The 13,004-nt window shown below is 47.2% G+C and overlaps 1 protein-coding gene across 1 annotated transcript in view; it reads right to left on the bottom strand.

Moving 5' to 3' along the window:
* LOC131282754 (uncharacterized) overlaps positions 1 to 13,004 on the bottom strand; it is a 125,736-nt gene that overhangs the window by 89,072 nt on the left and 23,660 nt on the right. The window contains exon 2 of the mRNA XM_058312292.1: positions 11,358 to 11,413. Within this exon, the coding sequence (XP_058168275.1) occupies positions 11,358 to 11,413 (56 nt within the window). The remainder of the gene's footprint in view (positions 1 to 11,357; positions 11,414 to 13,004) is intronic.

The raw sequence follows: 13,004 nt of genomic DNA, 5'->3' as shown, positions 1-13,004 counted from the left end.
AAAACAATCAGTCTAGCAAGGAACCTCCCCAATTCTAACGGTAGACCCGACCGAGCCGTGTTCTGCCGAGGAGTCGTGCAATCGATCGATCGATCGATCGTCGGTGTAAAACTGATTGTCACGCGACTTGATTGATCGACGGCGGCGCTGGATGATCGTGGACCACGTGGTGGGGTGTCGCTATTGATTGCATTTAATTACGATTCGCTTTCGACATGGTAATTAGCCGATTTCTATCCCGCTCCACGCGCGGGGGTCGTAAAAGCCGCTGGTGATACTGTAAATAATGGCGCTCACAATGGGCTCCGGCTTCGTTCGGGATCAGGATCCGTTAGCTCTCGGACTGCTTGCTCGGTATTATGTCTCGGCATGCTCGATGGCATGGTGAAGCATGGGCACGTTTTGGGCCGCCAGAGGGCAATAAAATGGTCGTCCACCCGAGAGATGCAAGATGGGCGCGCGGGCACACCCAAGAACCGACGAAACCAAAAAGGGGGGAAACTTCAGGCTTATTAATTTGCACACGCTACCTTCCTCTTTTATGGGGCTTTGGGAAGATTTATTACTCTCATATCGGTAGTAAATGGACCCGGCTTCGGGGTGAACGAGGAAAGTTGACCCGTAACGAGTGTACAAGATTCCCGAAATTCTCCACTCGGAGTTTCAGCTAATGCGCTCCCCAGTCGACGAGGAATTTCAGGTTCTTCCCAAAACCACTTGATTGCCAAAGAAGGCAGCACTTTCCATTGTATGCCTGTACCCTCCGGGACAGATTGCAGTGGCATTCTTTGCTTTAGCGGAATGAAAATTGACCAAAGCAAGCTGAGAAAAGAGCCCCTAAGGAAAAAAAACAGGAATCCTCAAATAAAATGGCAAACGTCTGCCATTTCTCACCGGGCGTCGTGAGTCAGCCGAGAAATGATGATAAATGGCCATACCCGAAAGTAAGCCATTTATATTTGCCTTGGCTGTACACCAAATTTCCGAGAATTGCACATCGTTAAGGAACTGGTTTTTTTGGGAGTCACTGTAAGGTCAACACATGAAAAGGTTGTTCATCCAGCGCCACTCACAGGTCGCCACTCCACAGAATACGGGCGCTCTCGGGGAAGGAAGTTGGTCCCAACCGTGCGTAAATGCCTATCCACGTTAGGGGTCGTTAAAAACGTCATGTTGCATTGCCGGATCATTCTGTGGAGTTCGTTCGTTAACATCCCGAGTTCAAAAGGCTCCGCGAGCCCATCATCAAATGTTTGGCTTCCTATGGTCGGTCTGGAGTGTGAACAACTTACCGGCGACACATTAGCGACAAACGGCGACCATTAACGCATGCCCCTTGGCCTAGCGAGTTATGAACAAAGTGTACGCAATTATTAGCGTCCAAACGCCTATGGAAGGATCGGTTAGAGTCCCTACAAAAAACAATGACCATTCAGCGGGGAGGCATTAACTTCATTAGGTGCTGGTATACCTCGAGAATGAGCAGATTAAGGGGAATTAAACAATTCGCCGCCTATTCGCTATTGAAGTGGAAGTATTTCCGATTGTAAAATGTTCTTTGCTAGCTGTTAAAACCCTGCCAAATTGATCAATTCCAGGTTAGTGCCAGATTTTGTTTCGTACTTCTAATACAACCATGAACTACTGCGGTTCACTGGAGCCGTGGGTTGGAATATAAGAAGTAGCACACGCCGCAGGAACATCCTCCCTAACTCCGGGTGGTGAATCCTGTCATTAAATCGCTAAACCAAATGGAATCCACTGAGTCCTCCTCGTCTGCCCACCTCCCGGGTGATTGAGATTTGCGCACCGGCAACCATTACGGGGCCACATTCCGGCGCAGTAGAACCCCTGCGGAGAGAAGCGCTCGCAATAATCTTCAACGGCAACGGCAAAGAAAAATGGTCCACCAGCACGGAGATGCTCCCTACGACTGGCCGGGGTTTACGCCCGTGGGCCCGTAGCCGTGGGCCCAAGGTTGAGGGTGCTAGGTGCGTGTGTGTGTGCATCATTACGGCAAATATTTGCGTAAGCACTGTCGGCAAGCGAATAAAGGAACGCTCCATTATCCGCCGCAAATGCGGTTTTCGAGCCGCAACCGTCCCGCCTGGTGAATAGGGTTAAGCCAACGCGTGTTTCTTCTTCTGCCGCGCCGGAATCGGTGAAGGATTGTCTTAAAACTACTTCCCCGCTCCCCTTGGAGATGCTGCTTTAATCGCGTTCCGGCCCGCCTGGAGGGGCGGCGGAAAATGCAGATAATAAAATTACTCTGTGCGCCTGCCTGTCGATGTGCCCATGGCGACGTCAATTATTCAATTAACTCACCCGACGTTGGGACAGTTTTGTTAATTATTTCCAACCGGGGGAGCATTCCGAGCTGATCACCACCAGTACGAATTCATTAGGATAATCCCTTTAGCAGTGGATTGGTTCTGCAATTCTGCAAAAAACCAATCCTAGAGCTGATCCGACTATTGCGGAGCCCGTTGTGCAGAAAACGGAACCACAACAGGCCCTGTCGACATCCCTCGAAGAAACCCTTGAGGTGTGCGTGCTGCCCTTTCCGAAGGGTTTCATTTTTTTGTTTTCCATACTACGCGAACCCGCTTGTGTTTCGTGTTCGACGCCAGAGAAGTGAAAGTGAATCATAATGATGAAAATGGAAAGTGAAGCCCCTAAAATGCCGTAACCGGGTGAGGCTGTATGCAAATAAGTGGCGAAACGATGCATACGGCAGACGTATCATTTGTGCGCGATCGAAAGTACGGAGAAAACGGTTATGCTTGTGAGCAGAGATCAGAGCTCAAGCTGACGGTGAATGTGGAATAATAGTTTTTAACTCATATTTATTCATCTCGATGTAAAATATAAAAATTAGGCTCTTTAAATTAAGCTGACTACGGTTTGGACAATCTGCTTTACTCAAAAAAAACTGTGTTTTCTTCAAGCTATATTTGCCATCAAACATCTTACATTATCTTCCATCATAATTTTACCTTTCTGTATGTTTAAAATACGCGTTAATAGTTGTTTTTTTTTTGATAGTCATAAATTGAAAGTGTTGGAAAGGACAACACAAAAAAAAAAAACAGAAATCTAGAGCCATGGTTTCGTTCACCTTTACCACCCGGCATTATCACAGATGGATAATTATATGGTACCTGTTTGTGAAAACGGTACCTCCGAGCGATTATATTGATTGGCGCTCGCAAAATATGGTGGAAAATGAAAATAAATATCGCTTGAAAGCGTTTTTTGTTGACCGATAACATCGAAAGAATGTGGGTTTAACTCAGGTCTAGTCTCTTTCTCCACGCACCAACTCCAGGACTGTCTAACCCAGCCATCATCTAGCACAAACCTTGCCGCCCAGGCAACGTAGCGCTAGCAGGTCTAACTTCTCTCTTTTCATAGACCGGCCGCTCCTCCAGAACTCCTTGCCATGGTCGGTCCGAATTTGATTAGAAGCGGCGCGCGCTGGCGCAAAATGAAAGACAGGAAGGAAAAGGAAATCCAATCAGACCCAAAATATTCGGCACTCCACCCCTTACAAATATCAATTAACACCTGAAATTATTCAATTTTACATTGGCGCTGTTCGATCGCGCATTGGCGTGTGTGAGATCCCCGAGAGAGTCCCAGTCTGGAGAACCGCGTGTATTTCGATTATGTTTGAACCACGACCGTAATCCCCAAGTGAGTGCGTAGGAAATTGAAAATTACATCAACAAAAACGTCCATCTCGTCTATATAGCGAGGGACCTACAAGAGAGAAAGAGAAACACACCAAAAAAAAAGGGCAGAAAAGGTGTGTAGAGATAAAGTTTTGCTGGCAGCAAACAATGTGGCGTTTGCTCTGGCGGTCAATATTCTTTGCCCGAGCAGCCGCTAGGTTCAATGTACCGCCAGACTCCACACCTTCTTCATTTTCTGCTCGTGATCTGGTGGTCGTGTTCTTAATTTCAGCTTCGTTTCGGGAACCTCCCCTCTAAAGCCGCGCGCTTTCGTTCATTCTTCCACTTTTCGCCGTGTGTCTGTGTGTATGTGTGTGTTATTCTAGTTGCGGACATTAACCGGGCGAAATAGTTATTAACTAATGATTAGAAGAACACAGCCTTTCAGGTCCCATGATTCTTAAGTCCCGCGGGATACCGTAGGCATCTGCGTTGGATGAGGAGGAGGACAAAATGGAAACAAAAAAACATTGGAAAATAGAAATATATCTTCGGTAGAGAAGGAACGGTGCCGCCAGAACGTGTCCAATGTCTGGCCGAAAGCCGGTGGCGGCCTGTCAGAAGCACTGTCTCCATTACGGTGGCTAAATTGGCACCCAGAATTGGTTTCCCTATGAGGCGGCAAGCGCTCATCAGAACACCGTCACCTTCGAACGGTTCCCTGCGGCAGATACCGATGGTACGTCCTTATAAAGAGCTCCCGAACGGTCGTCTAAATTTAATGGGTTCCCCACCGCCGCCAAGGTGTTGTTTGGGGCAAAGGCGCGAGTCCTCTGGTTCTCGCTTTGCGGCTCGGTTGATTGTACTGGCATTCCGTCGACTAGTCACCGGTTTAAATTGCCCCCGATAGTGCTCTGATTAGAGCATAACGCAGATAAATTCTCATTTCCATTGAACTCTATCATTGTACATCGGGGCGCACGCCGGAATGGGCGTTGCGAAGCGGCTAACGGTACGGCCGGGGAAAGATTTAATTTAATAAGCACCTCTTGGGCCCGCGAGTTTCTCGCTGTTCGACGCTGAAGGGAATCAGTGTTTAGTGTGGGCCTGGACCAGTTTGGCGTCTTGTGGAGCATGCATCATTGGACATTTTAAGATACTTTTTTTCTACATCTAAGACACAATGTTTACAAATGTTTTACATAGTTGAAAACTAACCTTTTAACATTTTTATGTGTGGAAAGTTAAACAAAAAAACGCTGCTGTGCGGTCTCTCTCTTTCTCTTCTTTTGACAGTTGCATTCGGGTCAGCGATGACAGTTTGGGAGCGCTCTGTACTTCCGCCTTCCGTCGCATCGTTAATAACGTCCATTTTGAGGCCATTGTTTCGCGGCCAAATCGCGTGTCCTCCATCGCAGCACGGCGGGGTCGTGTTTAGCAGACAATTTTTCACCGTCAACTACATCCAAATGTGCCAGCGAACATCGTCGTCGGTCCAGGTTCTTGCCGGGACGCGCTAGCTCTGACATTTGCCAATAGTTCTCTGACCCACATACAATCCCTCGGTCCGCATCGGTACTCGCACTCGGAAACCCGGCTGCGGCTGGTTAACGACGCCTGCGAGCTAGAAACTGGGCCCGACCAAGAGTCACACGTTGTTGGCGAAAAGCGAGAAAACCGAACCGATTTTTCCCGCACGGCAAGTTGTTACGCGGCCTGCCACGACACGGGACCGTTTTAGCACCAGGCCTGGACGAACCGGTTTGTCTGCTTTCTTCCGAAAAGTGGTTTGTGTGTGCATGTTGACCGGTTTTCAATGTGAAAAACAAAAACCCCTTCGGTTGCGAATAAAAACAAACGGGGGGGGGGGGAATTCACAAACCCTCTAAGTGCCCTGGCAGTGCAGCGTCTGGCCACCAGCGCGCGTCTTCGCCGACTTGTAACGGTAGAGTTGGCCGATCGATCGGCGACTGACTGGCAGCACTGCGGCCGCCGTATGACATTTGGCTTTTACAACCGACGACCCCCTGGAGGATGCCGGTGGCGACCGGTGGTGGCGATGGCGGCCTACATAATGTCTCCCTCGTCCCGGTCCCGGTTAGAAATTCCACGCAAAACCCGCGCAAAGGTAATGCCGTGGTGTGTGCCATCTTCAGGACGCCAAGGTAGGCGACCGCGCCGCCGTCGGATGGCACGGTTTTCCTAGTGTCAGATAAAAACAAACCCCCCGCCCGGTGGCCCCACTTTTCCCCGAGGGGAGACCACGGTTGTCGGGTAAGCACGGTAGCCGTACGGGTTGCTACGGCGAGGAAAGAACAGTTATTCCTTCTGCGCCGTCACTTGTCGAGTGCGTCCTCTGCGGATGCCGTGCCGGAGTACGCTCGAACCAACGCTGGGGCCGGTTCTGGTGTCGTAATCCTTCCGTTTTCAAGTTGCCCAGGGGGTGTCCAAGTTCCACACCGTAGTGTATGCATGCCACGATCAATCGGGATCCCATACTCTCGATCCCACGGTAGCCGGAGCTGTGCGGCCGAACTGGGAATAAACCAACGAGTCACCCGGTACACCAGGGAAACGATTGTTTATCGAGCGGTGCGCTCCCAATACGGTTAGTGCAGAGCCCTCCGAAACCGGAACACACGGACTAATGATTTTTCATCTCCTAGGTCAGCGAGAGTTAGCGACTGGAGATGGGCACCAAGATTCACTCCCGGAAGATCCCGAAGCAGCAGCCTGATCGTTAAGCTAATGACACAGTTTCCGAAGACGGATGTGCAGACACACGGCTACGTTCGCTTCGTCACTCGCGACCGGCGGAATGATGGAACGTTCTTCCTTTGCCGCACGAATGGGACGTGTAGCGAGCAGTTTTGTTTTTTATTACCATTATTACTATTACGGTTTTGCTGCCAATCAGCACAGGACTGTTGCGATTCGGTCGATATTTAGCAACGAGCGGTTACGATATTCACATCGCGACCAAGACCGCTCATTAGGGCAGCTGTTAGCGAGAGAAATGCCACTAATTAGGCACACACGAGCTCTCATTGAAAAGATTCCACTTAAACGAGCTACATTTTACCGGGAAAGGTCGTTATGTTGTTCATTTTTTTTTCCTTGATCCAAGAACTTTTTATCGGAAAAGGCACTCACAGGAACTGTTCTAAAATAGTCCCCGTTTGTGGAATGCGGCGTATTTTTACTACCACCTCCGATATTCAATTTGCAGTGTTAATGGCATGATATATATTTTTCCTTTCAATTTTAAAACTGGCACATAAACTACCACTCCTTAATGGCGATCGCCTCCCACTTAAAGGCGAGTTTTAAAAAACCCATCGTTCGCGCGAAGGAACGGACAAAACACTTCGACCTCCAATCACCGACAAACAGAGCACGGAAGGAAGACAAAATAAAATGCGGCTGGGGTTTAAATAATTTTCATTTGCTCCACGATGCTGGAAAATGGATGCGCGGCAGCGGTAGATCCTTTCCCAGGCTACGCCAACCGTAACGACCGACCTTGATGCGGAATGGAATGAAGGTGGCGTCGGTTGCTTGGCAAAGCGGTGGAGTTCATTGAGTATAAATTTGCCACAATATTGGCTCGGCTTGGGCGGCACCGTTGGTGATTGACCATCGGGGGAGGAAGGAGCGGGGGCCGGAAAGTACAACACCGTTCAAGAAAAATAAAACACAGCCCGGTGTACCGGGATCGTCTTACAGCAAACACGCCACGTCGACGTCGCGCTAAACGCAGAAGTGTAAACGAAGCGATAGTCATCATTTTCCACTCTCACTAGTGGTCGTGTGAAAAATGTGCTCATCGCATCGGTCCACCGGTGGTCGATGGGGTTTCCGTTTTTTTATTATTATCACTGCTACTCGTCGTCCCTGTTGGAATACGTTAAGGGAAGTTGCAGCACCGAACGAAACGAGTACGGTGCACCGAAAGGAAACCAGGCGCATCTACGTTAGTACATGTCGACTACCTTATGCTCCGCGTGGTGATCACTGATTTAAGATCACACGCACCTTCCAGCGGGCACAGGGGTGTTCTAGCCTTGATTGGTCGAGGGATTTCGATTGGAATCTCGCCGGAATGGCCATCGAATGACAGAAAGAGTTGCAGACCTGGTGGGACCGCGAGGAAAAGTCTTCCAGTTGCGTGATGTTTCAATTGATTCCTTGCTGGTGATACATCGGTTCCCAGCGAGGATTCTCCCGCACACCTAACGGGGAATATTCGTTTGAATGCAGTTAGGCACGACCATCCCGAAGGCGAAGGAAGGGAAATTGTTTTCCAATTATATACGCTCTCCGCGTTTTGTTTATTTGTTTGTTTATTTGTTTGTTTAAGACACTTGTCGGCCTCCGTGGGCTTCACAAGACATAGTTACATTTAAAATGGTTATTTACTGGACGTGATATAACAAGGACTCATCTGGACACGTGTCTTAATTCCTCAAACAACTCATGAGTGTTTCTATTGAAGTCGAGGCTGTGGTACACTCTGTTAAAGCTAGTTATCATCGCAGAAATAGGCTCATTGCTGGCATACTGGTTGTTATGCCGCGATGTCATCAATAAGGTGTAATGTCTAGCGGTTGGACGTGGGACTTGGATACCGACTTTTTGCAGTAGGTTCGGGGCGTCGATTTCACCTTTTAACAGTTTTAACATGAACATAGCCTTGGCTTTTTCTCTCCTTCTCTCAAGTGTTTCTATCCCTAACAGCAGACAACGTGTAGAGTATGGTATGTCATTGCTATTGGGCCAATGTAAAAGGTTTATGGCATACCTAGTCATTCTTTTTTGTATAGCCTCAAGCCGATTTGTCCAGGACGCGACACTTGGACTCCACACTACAGAACCGAATTCTAATATTGATCTAACAAGGCTGCAATAGATAGTTTTTAAACATAGAGGGTCACTAAAATCAGATGTCATTTTCCTAACTAGCCCTAATGTCCTATTAGCTTTCTTTAAAATGTTGTCATAGTGTGGTAAAAAGGTTAACTTATTATCTAAAAGGACACCTAGATCACGGATTCGGTCGGTACGCGTTATAATAGCTTGTCTTATTCTATAGTCAGCATGTACAGGCTTTTTTAGACGAGTAAATGATATCACAGAGCATTTCTCAACACAAATGACTAGGAAATTACGGTCACACCAGTCGATAAACTTATCTAAACACTGCTGCAAGCTATCACGATCATTAGCGCAACTCATTGGCTGGAAGAGTTTCACATCATCTGCGTACATGAGGAAATTCTCGGTCGGTAAAACGTAGCACAGATCGTTAATAAATAACGAAAACAACAATGGTCCTAAGTTGCTGCCCTGCGGAACTCCGGACGTGGACAGGAAAGCGTTAGAACGAGATCTACCATAGCTGACGTAATACACCCGGTTTTTTAGGTAGGAGCGGAACCATAGCAGGATTGCTTCTGACATGCCGAGCCTATCTAGCTTAGCTAATAGTATATCTACAGATACACTATCGAAGGCGGCTTTCAGGTCTGTGTAAATGCAATCAATCTGCTTGCCCTTGTCCATGCTACTCATACATTCTGAGACAAATTCTACTAAATTTGTAGAAGTAGAGCGTTTAGGCATGAACCCATGTTGAGCCGAAGAGATGTACGTCGCGGACGGATTAATCAGTGCGTTATATATAAGTATTTCAATTGTTTTGGCACATGCGGTGAGAGATGTTACGCCTCGATAATTAGATGCAACGTTGAGATCGCCTTTCTTATGGATAGGTACCATTGAGGAGGTTTTCCAAATCTTTGGTACAGTGCTTTGGAGAAAAGACAGACGGAATAAGCGGGCGAGATGGGGAGCCAGACTACTCCCGCACATGACTAGAGCTACGGAAGGAATGCCGTCCGGTCCCGGATAATATGATTTGTTCAGCTTCCGTAGAGCGGCTATCACTGATTCCTCGTCTATGACAATATTCTGAATGTTGAGCATGTTTAATGGCGTGTCACGTGTGGCATTCAGTATATCATCCTCATTCGGCGAGCGTTGCCAGCTTCCCAGCGAGATCCTCGCGGTATGAATAACGATTCCGGTGCAATGCTTCCTACAATTATCCGTGTACGGCGGAATTGTCGGTGATCGGTGATTTGTTTTGGGGCGCTGCCGGGTTCGAGGCAACAAACGAGACCCAGACCGCCATTCGGTGCAGTTGCCCTTGCCGCCTTCGATGAAACCCTTCTTTCCACACATTGGTCGCACAATAAAATTCCAATTTAGCATATCCCCAACGTACGTGCGTACGTACGGCCCCCGAGGGGACGCATCGCGTCTCTCGTTAAGCGGTCGAATGTTGGCGGTCCAACCGCCCGGCTGGGGATGGACGCATCGTCCCGACGGCGTCGTTGTCGGAATCAGGCGCTAATTACGAAAACGTGTGCCTGCCCGCGTTTGCACGCACGCAACGCCAACGTTAACAAGGCGAAATGTGCAGCAGCAGACAGGAAGCTTCGGGGGACCCCGCGGAGGGAGGGGTCGCGAGCAAATGGCGACGAAATGGAGGAAACCAAATCCGAAAGACACTACACGCGCCCGCGTAAGTGATACGCACCGGCGAGAGACGGGAAGCGCTTTGGTGAGTCTGCTTGTTTTCCCCTGTCCGTGTGCATTTTTTCGTTTTTCGTCTGCTGCGCATCGGCCTTTTTGCGCATTTCCTTGCTTTGGCGTCTGCATTTCCAAGTGCAAGGTTGCATTTTTACCCTTCACGCTAATGCTCCCCGAAGGCGGCTCCAAGGGGAACTTACATCATTTCGATGCAACTGCATCAAATGGATGCCCCAGGACGGTTTCAAGCCTGCTTTTTGCGCTTATCGGGTCGCCTCATCAAACGACTCGACGGGCCAGCTTGCATTGGCTCAATTTAACAGCACTGTTTCACAATTTTGCTTCATTTTGTATCTTTATATTTAAAAGTGAAATCCGTTGTTGCGAGTGCGAAGAACTGAACAAGTTTCAATGGAAACTATAATTATCAATCAGTAAATTCTGTATCACCAACACTGTTAATTTGGGGCAAGAGAAGATTTTGTTTTAATAGAATTATGACGTGGCGTAAAAAAATATCACGAACCTATAATGTGTAAGAAGCTTATGAAATTGTATGTTTTTAGCAATTTGTTTGTAACTAATATAAAAGTAATTTTGATAACTATACAATATTGTCACACATATTGGTAACTGTACAATATCTTCTTCTGCTGAAAGAAGATGTAAATTGACTTTAAGCATAACCATTTATTCAACTTTTGTTTCATAATTTGCTGACCGTGTCTTCTAGAAGTTAAAAATAATTTACGCTTGTTACAATACCTAATTTATCATTTCGATCTAACATCTTAACTATCAGCATTTTGACGAACACTTTTTGGCTAACAAAAAAAGGAAGTTGTTCATATCTCATACTTATTCAAAGTTGACTTTTAATGCAATGGAATATGGAGTTTTAACATTCAATTCTCTAGTGTTGATGGTCCACTGATTTTACTTTATTGAGTTTAATTCCAAATTTAGCCTAGTTTTACTCGGTTTTCGAATTGATGTAGATTTATTAGCATATATAAAGTTGATTAAAATGAAATGAAAAATAAACGAAAAATTGTATAATCAAGTTTCCACTTAAAATATAGGACTTACCGTTCGAAACAGGAGTATTATCCACACCACTAGTGGCAAAAATATTTTCATTTTTGCTGCAAAGAAAGAAGAAGAAGAGTGAATGTTAGCATTATTAGCTTGCACACGGCGTCCCGTTGCGGGATATTGCACGACTGACAAAGTGAACCCATCAGACAAGTAACGAACTACAATACCGGTTGGCGTTGGCTGGTGCCGGAGAAGGTGGCGTGCCTGTTTATCTATAGCCCTTAGTTTTCCGTCAAGGGTTTCCCGAGCACTTTTACCGCTATGTGCTGGGAGTGTGTGTGTGTGTGTGTGTTTGTGTATGCTCTAGGGTGCATTACATTACGATCAGCTGCCAAACCCTCCGCGAGACGAATGGTCGAACAAGTCCACGAGCCAACCCCACACCTCCAGCAGAATGTGCACCTCAGTTTCGATTTTGAGTGCTCCCACAGTCATTCTTTTCTTCCGGGACGCGAAGATCGCCCCGGTGTTAAGTGGCCAGCGTGACTAACCCATTACCGGTACGTTCCCGGTTCGGAGGTTGCATCCGTCGTACGTTGGGTTTCGAAAAGCCTCGGTTTATTCTTTCCCTTCTCTTGGGAATCATCCTTTAAAGTGCATCACAAAGCCGTGATGATGCTTCCCTCCATTGCACCCATCATCTGAGACGCTACCTGCCGGGGATTGATGGTGCGCTCAGCCCACTCCAGGCGACGAACAAACCAACATCTTCGAAAACATGCACAAAACCGCATCGCTTGTTCGGTGAAAATGCTACCCATTTGTTGTGCGTCGCAAGCTCGCCGTGGTCAGCATGCCTTGGTTCGCTGCGTCCGCACTGGCGCTTATCTGTCGCTGGCAATCGGTTCGATTTTGCATAATAATAGCCGAGCCGGAGCCAGGTGCCAAAAGCAAGCGGACCAAACCGACTGCTTTCTTACGCAATCTCCACCGGTGGCACTTGACAGATCTGTGCCACGATGGGATGCGCTAAGAAAATGCACCGGTGGTGCATCGGGCCTGACCGTCTGGTGGACGGAGATGAAAAAAGCCAAGACCAGCTACCGTTACATGTTGGAAATACAGCTAGTACAGCACGAAGCAAAATATTTGCCACGCTGGCCAATCAGAACAACAAGTATGTTCACCTATTGTGCAACCGGTAATTGCAAAACAATCAGCAAGCAACAAACAATACGAGACAACAAATCTTTACCGGTTTGCTTTAGTTGTTGCGGTTCTTGTATCGGTGCAACATCAGAAATAGAATATTCAGTGTCAAAGGTTAGTTTGCAAACTTTATTATAATATTGTTTTTAAATAAACTACAAATGAACACAATCGAAAGTGTGGTTCAAGTGGGTTTCGAACCATCTGTGTTGTAGGTTGGAAACCAACGTCTTACCAACTAAGCTACGTAACTCAATGGAACAACACATGATAATTGATCAACATAAAGCTGCGCGCACAAAAAAAAAATAGTCGTACAATGCGAAACCCCAACTTTGAGCAAATCGTACATTTTATCGATACCACTTATAAAAAGTGCTTATTACAACCTGACATGGCGCGGGAGCAATGTCCATTTTCCCACATCGGAATGTGCCTTTTTACCCACAGCGGGGAGGAAGAGGAATGTGGCCGTTCGTTAACCTTTTT

The sequence above is a fragment of the Anopheles ziemanni genome, chromosome 2, assembly GCF_943734765.1.
Source record: "Anopheles ziemanni chromosome 2, idAnoZiCoDA_A2_x.2, whole genome shotgun sequence".
NCBI lineage: Eukaryota > Metazoa > Arthropoda > Insecta > Diptera > Culicidae > Anopheles > Anopheles ziemanni.
Note: the sequence above shows the minus strand (reverse complement) of the source record. Positions and strands in the feature narration are given on the sequence as shown.